The sequence below is a fragment of the Alosa alosa genome, chromosome 17, assembly GCF_017589495.1.
Source record: "Alosa alosa isolate M-15738 ecotype Scorff River chromosome 17, AALO_Geno_1.1, whole genome shotgun sequence".
Classification (NCBI taxonomy): Eukaryota; Metazoa; Chordata; class Actinopteri; order Clupeiformes; family Clupeidae; genus Alosa; species Alosa alosa.
In genome coordinates this window covers 5,610,976-5,620,618 of record NC_063205.1, presented here as the reverse complement: position 1 = coordinate 5,620,618, position 9,643 = coordinate 5,610,976, and the positions used below count along the sequence as shown (strand labels likewise).

At 41.8% G+C, this 9,643-nt stretch overlaps 1 protein-coding gene across 5 annotated transcripts in view; it reads left to right on the top strand.

The window, feature by feature from the left end:
• Nucleotides 1–360: 360 nt before the first annotated feature.
• ipo8 (importin 8) overlaps nucleotides 361–9,643 on the top strand; it is an 18,940-nt gene continuing 9,657 nt past the window's right edge. For 2 of the 5 annotated variants that reach the window (XM_048268612.1, XM_048268608.1), the window contains exons 1-16: nucleotides 361–530; nucleotides 1,247–1,328; nucleotides 2,460–2,616; nucleotides 2,877–3,035; nucleotides 3,700–3,856; nucleotides 4,061–4,150; nucleotides 4,459–4,553; nucleotides 4,697–4,781; nucleotides 4,869–5,003; nucleotides 6,017–6,116; nucleotides 6,265–6,341; nucleotides 6,558–6,674; nucleotides 6,824–6,913; nucleotides 7,003–7,029; nucleotides 7,369–7,534; nucleotides 8,571–8,731. In XM_048268612.1, the coding sequence (XP_048124569.1) occupies nucleotides 447–530; nucleotides 1,247–1,328; nucleotides 2,460–2,616; nucleotides 2,877–3,035; nucleotides 3,700–3,856; nucleotides 4,061–4,150; nucleotides 4,459–4,553; nucleotides 4,697–4,781; nucleotides 4,869–5,003; nucleotides 6,017–6,116; nucleotides 6,265–6,341; nucleotides 6,558–6,674; nucleotides 6,824–6,913; nucleotides 7,003–7,029; nucleotides 7,369–7,534; nucleotides 8,571–8,731 (1,782 nt within the window). In that variant the 5' untranslated portion in view covers nucleotides 361–446. The remainder of the gene's footprint in view (nucleotides 531–1,246; nucleotides 1,329–2,459; nucleotides 2,617–2,876; nucleotides 3,036–3,699; nucleotides 3,857–4,060; nucleotides 4,151–4,458; nucleotides 4,554–4,696; nucleotides 4,782–4,868; nucleotides 5,004–6,016; nucleotides 6,117–6,264; nucleotides 6,342–6,557; nucleotides 6,675–6,823; nucleotides 6,914–7,002; nucleotides 7,030–7,368; nucleotides 7,535–8,570; nucleotides 8,732–9,643) is intronic. The other 3 variants (XM_048268610.1, XM_048268613.1, XM_048268609.1) reach the window with 2 other exon arrangements.

The window sequence follows — 9,643 nt, the reverse complement described above, 5'->3', positions numbered from 1 at the left end:
TTTTCATTTCGAAGCAACGTTGGTAATCCTATCGACTTCTGTTTATGCTGAGAAGCAAACATGTATCAACAGTGTCAGCAGCAGAGACACACACTCCAAAGCTAAAAAAATAAACTATCAAAATCAGGTGAGCTAAAATCCTTTAATGGGCTGCGCAAGAGCAGTAGCCTATCGAATAGATATCAGACACACTTAATGTGTTGGCTTCAATTAATATAATCTGTAACGACCACTTATGATACATTTACTGCTTCCTTGTTGCCCTCCTTTGTGCTACAATGTGGCTTAAGGCTACCGTAAATCGTTTTTATTTACATTGGTTTACGACCGCCGCCTGCTGCTTGCCGGTAAAATGGGGCAGGGCTGTCAGGACGCTTGGCCGAATCTTGAATAGCGAATGCATGTAATTGTGAAAAGATAGAAATTCTCGTTTAACCACAGGCCCTATGGATCCTAACAGGATTATACAGGCTTTGAAGGGAACGATAGACCCTAACCTTAGGATAGCGGCGGAAAATGAACTCAAACAGGTAACTACCACTCTAAAACAACTTTGTTGTTTGTGTTAGGGTAGGTTGAATAACCAATCAAAGAACAAGAGGGGTTTCAGTCTATCCATGCTTCTGATTGGAATTCCAGGCCCAAGTTCGAGATCTGATAAAAGCGAAGTTACGTCTTTTATGTATTTCATCACTAGTATTGAAGGACATTATTAACGTTAGTGGCATATTGTGTAACGCTCCCATTTGAAAAGGGACATATTTGCGACGTTACATCGAGTCAGGCACGCATATAGCCAACAAAAGACAGTTTTGTTTGCGTTTGGTAGGCTACAGCCTTCACCTTCTTAGAAACAACATCCCCCTAACGTAGAGTCAGCTACCCGAAATAGATAGGTTAGTAGCTACTCAGACCGCCACGAAAATTGAAGTTTAGGAATAAAGCAACATCATAATCTTGGCAAGCTGTCGTAGCCTTAGTGACGATATTCAACTTTGTACTTGCCATTATTCCACTGCTTGGTTGAATTTCCCATTGTCCTACGTGCCAATAATGTACAGGGTATTTAGATTAAATCTGACGTGAGTGAGTATGTGGTGATGTGTCCCGTGTTCTTTGTTTTAAGAAATTACTGAATGTAAGTTGCCTATTGTGACACCTAGCAGGCTGTATTGATGGAGTTGCTTGCAGTATATTGTTGTACTGTATCAGATCCATATGATAATTTCCCATATCTTTATCTTAGTCTTTCAAGATTATCAATTTCGCCCCTACGCTGCTCCAAATCATTGTGTCAGAGCAGGTGGAGTTCCCTGTTAGACAGGCAGGTAAGAGTTGGCACACACACAGACACACACACACACACATTCCAGTGTTTCCCCATACATTGACTTATTTGTGGCGGCCCACCACAATATCAACACTGACCACCACACAATGATTTTCCATGTTGTACTATTTAAATGGGATGGAATTAGTTTATAGTAGAGCTATGTGCACCTTTGCACAGCCTCTCATTGTATCTCATCTACCTACATGCACGTTTAAAGAAGACATTAACAATCCTGCAATTGTTGGCATAAAAGTCGACTGGCTAAATTGTGCTTAAATCTGCATCATAACCACGCTGCACTAATTTGTTAAAAACTGTTGAATTCAAGTTAATTCTGGAAACCTACCACCACAAATAGAATTCAATTCTGTGGGAAGCACTGCATTCCCATATATACTTTAAGGCAGTGCTTCTTAACTGGTCTGGCTTTGGGACCCACAGTTTCCCATGTTCATAGAGCACACCCATATATTTTTATTTAGTCGTGACCCATATATTTTTTTAGCATTCAAGCCAACGGATATGGTGAGCTACATGGTAAGACACCCAAAGTGCCTGTAGACCTACTTGTGTGGAACATGTGGATGTTTGGCATTACATTTCTGAAGTCTTCTACTCCAGATGTCATCTTTCAAAGTTGACTGCTCGACAGGTTTGACAGGGGTGCCTTTTTTCCATGTGGCATTTTAGTTTTGATGGTTCATGTGCCACAATGCACAAACTGGGGTTTTTGTCCTATTTTGTCCTCAGTTTAATTGAATCCATATCATAGCCTACTTCAAATATTCAGGGTTGCAGCCTTCTTGCGTTTCTGCAATAAATTATGTCTAAAATGACCTGTCACATAAATGTCTATTGTCATGGTAATGACTGACATTGGCTACAAATAAAGTATGTTAATAAAATACAGGTCCAATATTAGATCTGATGAGATAGCATTTTAAATTGATTTTTTTTTTTTAACCACAAGCTCAGCAACCCACCCAGAACGGTTCCGCTACCCACTTTTGGGTCCCGACCCACCAGTTAAGAAACACCTCTTTAAGGCATCACTTTAAGGCATCACTTTTCATTTAAGATATAATACCAAAGTGAGGTGGTATCTATTGTCATACTTGTGGTGCAGCTGCCATCTACCTGAAGAACATGATGGGCCAGTACTGGCAAGATCGAGAGCCTGCTCCTGGCGATGTGCACTTTCCCTTCAACATCCATGAGAATGACCGGCAGCAGATCCGAGACAACGTTGTTGAGGCTATCATCCAGTGTCCTGAGTCCATACGGTGAGTGAAAGTAGCAGACATACTACAAACAGCCCCACCCCAAACAAAACTAAACCCTGCACGTGTTTTGTATTCCTATTTCAATACATCTATTGCTTGTTTGCCCCCTTTACTGTGTGTTTGAAAACATTTTACATTATAGTTGGGCAAATGTAACATGTTTTCAATGCTTTGTAGACTTTTCCCCCCTATAAGTGTCTTTATGTGTTTGTGTGTGTGTCCTCATGTGTCGTTGATGGTATTAATGTTTTGATTGACAGGGCCCAGCTGACTGTTTGTCTGCGGGCTATTATCAAGCATGATTTCCCTGGGCGTTGGACCGCCATTGTGGATAAGATCGGCATGTATCTACAGTCACAGAATAGTGGCAGCTGGTATGGCAGTTTGTTGGCTCTATACCAGCTGGTCAAGACATATGAGTAAGTATCCACATTGGCCTGCAGTTCCTACTGTATTATGGCTGTGATTTTAAGCATGACCAACCACAAGTTCTGTGAATTTGACCTACACCTCCACTCGAAAGCAGTAAATGTATCACAGTCCAAATACATCTAAACATGCTTGCACCTGATGTCATGGTGCTATTGGTCATTGCATGTGTGTAGAAGGGTAGCTGATGCTGGTGGTCCTGATGCTGTGGTTGTTGTGTGTACGAATGTTCAGACGAATGACGTCTAGCTCTACCACCGGTACACTCAGGCCAATCCAAACTTTTCTCATCTGTTGTTCCTCGTTGGTGGAACACACTGCCAGTTCCTACAAGGGCAGGGACATCCCTCTCCATTTTCAAAAAACTCCTGAAGACCCAGCTCATTAGAGATCATCTCCTCTCATAGCACCACTTACAACAAGTCTTACTGATACTAGCACTTACCAGCCATCTTGAACTGACACTCAACTGTTTAAAAAAACAGCACTCACTGATGCACTTGTTCTTACTGTACTCTACCGTTTTTAAATTGTCCTAAAATTGTTGAGAGAATTGCTTTAAAACTTAATCTGTTACCATGTTGTTAGTCGCTTTGGTTAAAAATGCGTCAGCCAAATGTAATGTAATGTAATGTAATGTAATGTAATGTGTAGGTTCAAGAAGGCTGAGGAGAGGGACCCACTCCTGGCTGCCATGCAGATCTTCCTGCCGCGCCTGCAGCAGCTCATCTCCCAGCTGCTGCCCGACGCCACCGTGTTCTCTGTGCTCATCCAGAAACAGATCCTCAAGATCTTTCATGCGCTCATACAGGTCTGTGTGTGTGTCTGTGTGTGTGTCTGTGTGTGTGTCTGTGTGTGTGTCTGTGTGTGTGTCTGTGTGTGTGTCTGTGTGTCTGTATGTGTGAGTGATATTAATTGTACGGGAAATATATAACATGATTATTTGCATTAGTATTATTCTGCAAACTTGCACATATGCTCATCCACACTTTGACATGAGTCCTGTTCTTTGCAGTACTCCTTGCCCTTACAGCTGATAAACAACACTGTCATGACCCAGTGGATGGAGATCCTCCGAGCGGTCATGGATCGAGATGTTCCCCCGGTAAGGCTGTGTCCGATCCACAGGCTCTGTTCAGCAGCTCAGCATTACTGCTGATGGTGAAGGGGGGACTCTTTTGTTTGATACTGCTAACAGAGAATTGTCATGTATGTGCAGCTGGCCACTTACTGAAGCTATCATTCGGATGTGCTGTCCTCTGAGCATGCTCTAACAATAAACTGATCATACATGCTGGAGCAATCAGGGAGGTGAAGAGTATGCAATATGATGAGTATGCAATGGTTGTTTATATAGAGATGATGTGTCAGAGATGGTGTTGTGTATCATAAAACACATTTTCTGTCTGACAGGAGACCCTGGAGGTTGATGAGGATGACCGGCCTCAGCTGGTGTGGTGGAAATGTAAAAAGTGGGCGCTACATATCATCACAAGGTTGTTTGAGAGGTGAGCTCTGACTCTTAGCTGGGGAATCATCACTTTGCAGCAGAACTGGCCACAGTGATACTTATGCAGTGATGTTGGTTGAGATGTTTGCATTGATGCAGTATGGTAATGTCCATAACTTCTTATCTTTAACATGATTGTAGGTATGGAAGTCCAGGCAATGTTACAAAGGAGTACTTTGAGTTTGCAGACTTTTTCGTGAAGACGTATGCGGTGGGAATTCAGCAAGTAAGCACTAAGCACGTGATCCAGTTACCCACTGTGTATTAAGTGTGTTGTGAGGAAGTGTTTCACCTTTGCCACGCGTGTTTGTAGGTTTTACTGAAAGTGGTGGACCAGCACAGACAGAAGCTGTATGTAGCCCCCCGTGTGCTGCAGCAGTCCCTCAACTACCTGAACCAGGGTGTGTCTCATTCACTCACCTGGAAACAGATGAAGCCACACATGCAGGTGAGCTCCCTGCCCTGTCATGCTTGATCATCCTTAAGCACACTATGTTGATATTTGATTAGTTCTATATAGTATATTTAGTATTTAGTGTTTAGTATCATGTTTATCTTCTAATGTCTCTTTTGTACAGTGGAGTTTTCTTATTTGTATATTACTTTTTCTGCTGTAAGTGCATGTTGTGTGTGATGTCTGTATGCTACTGAGACCTTGAATTTCCCCTTGGGGATCAATAAAGTATCTATCTCTATCTAGGTGCTCATACCTGGCCTCCGTGCTCCGGCAGCCTAGCCATACTAACATACCTAGCCACTTTTACCACTGTCTTTCTGCCTCACTGTTTGCATGCTATATTAGCACATTAGCACAAATACATAACCCCTCCCTCCATGCCACAGCCGAACTGTGGCCACACTTATACCTTTTCTTAAAATAGTTAAATATATAGATATATAGACTTTATTTCTGCATTGTTGCACTGTTGGACTTACTCATTTGCACTATCACCATGACCACTATCACCATGACACTCATTCACACAGAGCACCTTACCTTGCCTTACTATGCACAGAGAATCACAGGCTCAGTCCCTGTCTCAGTCATTGCAAGCGCCTCTGATTGATTAATCACCACTATGTGGATACTGTTTTTAGAATTGATTTAGATTAAGTGTTAGTTAGTATAATTTGTATTTTAGTATATTTAGTATATTCTTTATCTTCTACTGTCCTTATTGCTTAGTTGTGTTTTTATATTATATACTTTAATTACTTTTTCTGCTGTTAAAGAATGTGTATGTGTTGTCTGTATGCTGCTGAGACCTTAAATTTCCCCTGGGGATCAATAAAGTATCTATCTATCTATCTATTTATCGATCTATCGATCGATCGATTGTGCCTTCAATATTGTGTTGGATAAAACCTACAGATGCATTTCCATGCTTCCCCAGATGTATTTAGGTTTCCTGCTAAATGTGCAGTGGTTATTCTCCCCTTGTGCTTCATCTGTCCTCACAGACTATAAACCAGGAGGTGGTCTTTCCACTTATGTGCTACAAGGATGAAGATGAGAAGCTGTGGCAAGAGGACCCTTATGAGTACATCCGCATGAAATTTAGTGAGTAGTCCCGCCTGGCTCTCTAGTCCTTAACGCAGTGGGCTTTCATCAGGATTACTGTGGCAAATGTACTGGCCTGGATCGTTTTCTATTATGATGATTAATTATGCAAAAGATTTTAAAAAATTTGATCTGATGTTGTTTTTAGACGTGTACGACGACCACGTGTTCCCAGCAACAGCTGCTCAAAGCCTGCTGTGCAAAGCTGCCCGCAAGCGCAAAGAGGTGAGTTGCTGTACATGCAGTAGTGTTTGCTCACACCATGACTCGCTGCAGCCAGTATTGCAGTTCTATGCTAATGTGGCCTAGATCTTCTTATAGGGGACGCATTATTTGATATGCAGAATAATCATAGCTGCCAGGATGATGATGACTCGTACCATAAAACGGGTCTGCAGCTCAGACAATGCAGACATGGCTGTTTTTGGTTGTCCTGTTTAGGTTCTGCCCCAGATGATGGAGTTCTGCCACCAGATCTTAATGGACCCTAGTGCTGACCCCCGTAGAAAGGATGGTGCCCTGCATGTCATTGGCTCCCTCGCTGAACTCTTGCTCAAGGTAACTGGCCACAGAAGTAACAGAATGACCAGAATCCAATCTGCAGTGCAACTCCAGATTTTCATATATATATATTCACATCACATCACATCAAATCACATATTTATATATATTTCCCCATATTTATATATATATTTTTTCTCCCACAGAAAAGACTGTACAGGGATCAGATGGAGCTAATGTTACAGAACTATGTGTTTCCACTGCTCAACTCAAACCTCGGCTACCTGCGAGCCAGGGTAAGTAGAGAGCATATTTTTTTTATTGTGTGTGTGTGTGTGTGTGTGTTTGTGTTTATGTTGATCCCAGCTCCTTTTTTGGCCCACAGTCCTGTTGGGCTCTGCGTTCACTAAATGTGAGTTTACAGTGAGTTCTGTTTCCCCCTTCTGGAGCCCATTTCACTTCAGACCACTAGGGGGTGCAACTGTAAAAGTATTACACCGAGGGATTGGATTTATGTGCTGCTGCACTTGGGATTGCACTAATGTTCTGTGTTTCTGGGGGATGCTGGTGCACTGGTGTACTGTTCTTTGTTTTCACATTGTACATATTATTTTTGAAGCTCCGTAATTATGTGTTTTTGTTCAATTGTTAAATATTTTTGTATGGTTTGGTTAGTTGGACACAACTTTCAACAAAAAGTTTTCTAGCAGTAGGAACATTTATAATGATTCCTTGTGGCTCTTTTTTTCAGTCCTGCTGGGTTCTGCATTCCTTCAGCCCCCTGAAGTTCCATGATGAACTGGTCCTGAGGAACGCCGTAGAGCTGGTTAAGCAAGACCTGATCGCAGATAAAGAGATGCCAGTCAAGGTGGAGGCGGCCATTGCTCTACAGACTCTTGTCAGCAACCAAGAACAAGGTCTGCAAGTGTATACACCACCCTTGATGTTGCCCGTTCCTCTGTGGAATTAGAGTTCATTTTAGTGGGGATGTGTAGTAGGATGCCACTGTTGTCTGAAGCATGGTTTTATTAGCAACTAGAACTGGTGTCATCTTTTAATTTATTTTCATGGCATATAGTCATATGAAGGACCAATAAACACACCTCTCATTCCAACTAGATGCCTAATAATAATAATAATAATAATAATAATAATAATAATAATAATACATTTTATTTATAAGCACCTTTTAAGTCACCCAAGGACACTGTACAATTAAAAGGTTAAGGATGTTAAACAGTACATACAGACAGACATTACAAACACAGAAGACATTGTACAATTAAAATGTTAAGGATGTTAAACAGTACATACAGACAGACATTACAAACACAGACAGCATTGTACAATGAAGACGCTACACACTACATACAGACAGAGGCACAGACACAGAGGACACTGCACACCAGAGAACGAGAATACACACACACACAGAGGGCACTGCTCACCAGAGAACGAGAATACACACACACACACACACACACACTACATACAGACAGAGGCACAGACACCGAGGATACTGCACACCAGAGAACGAGAATACACACACACAGAGGACACTGCACACCAAAATATAAGACTACACACACACACACACACAGGATAAAGTGGTAGGAAGACATTGTAAGAAAATAAAATTAAAATAAGATCAAATGAAGAAACGAGATAAAAACAGTTCTGAGGCAGTGGAATGGGTTAGGAGGCAGAGAGGAAGGCTATTCTGAACAGATGTTTAACAACACAAATAACTTATTGTCAATGGATGTCAAGAATCAACAACTGCTTTAAAAATGTTTCTAATGTTGACATTGTTGTCTAATTAGTTTATATTGCATATTGGAAGAAAACAAATTGCATATTGGAGGAAAATAAAATGTAATCCTATTTTTATTAAGAACTATTGATTTGCTTTGATGTACTACTTATCCCAGCATCTTCTCTTTTTCTCTTCAGCAAAGGTCTACATTCGGCCTTACATCCGGCCAGTGATGCGGGAGCTACTTCACGTCATCAAGGAAACGGAGAACGATGACCTCACCAACGTCATCCAGAAGATGATCTGCGAGTACAATGAGGAGGTGGCCGTCATCGCTGTGGACATGACACAGAACCTGGTACTGCCCGCTGATTGGCCCATCTGCTTTTCTTTCATTTCTACTGCCTATCTTTTGTGAACAATAAATACAGAAGTCACTGAAGATACAGATACCACTGCACAGATAAGTGCAGAAACCATCACACATCCCCATCCACCAACCACCCGCAAGCAAACCCTATACTAAACATCTGAGAAGTCTGAGCAAACATAATGTGCACATAAATCTATGTAACACACACTTGCATGCAGACATTAATACAGTTGGTGTATCCCAAAATGAAATTCTATATTTGCTTTTGCCTATGCATATTTTCTGCGTGGCTCATTGCCCATGTATTTATTGCTAAATGGGAGAGGCAGAATAGCAAACAAACACATTATATGTTGGCAGGTAGAATATGCCACCCTGATAGAAATGAGTGTAGTGTTCAGCTACGGGGAACACGGAGGGAGCCCACACTCAATCCATCACACCACAATTAACACTAATTTCATAATGACATGATGACTTTATAACGTAATTTCACAATCTTCTAACTGTCTAACCTCTCAGTCATTCATACACACACACACACACACACACACGTGGCAGCGGGCAGACTAGCATCAGCTTGTCTCTCCCTCATTATGTTTCAGAGTTAATGAGGTAATTGGATTAAATTGCCCTCTCGGTGGGCGATCTCTTGATTAGCCCAAAGCTCAGCTCTCATCACTGATGGCCTAAGATCCTGCTGCAGGATGTGTCTCTCTTTCTCTCCCAAGCTCCCTCCTTCTCCTCCTCCTGTGGCTGGCAGGCTTGTTGTGCTGTTTCCTATCTGACGTCAGGCTGCATCCACTTCTCTAGTAGCGCTGCTCTGTCTACTACTGCGTTACAGTACAGTGGGATAGTCTCATCTGCTGTTAAATACGCTCTCTAAACTGCAACTAT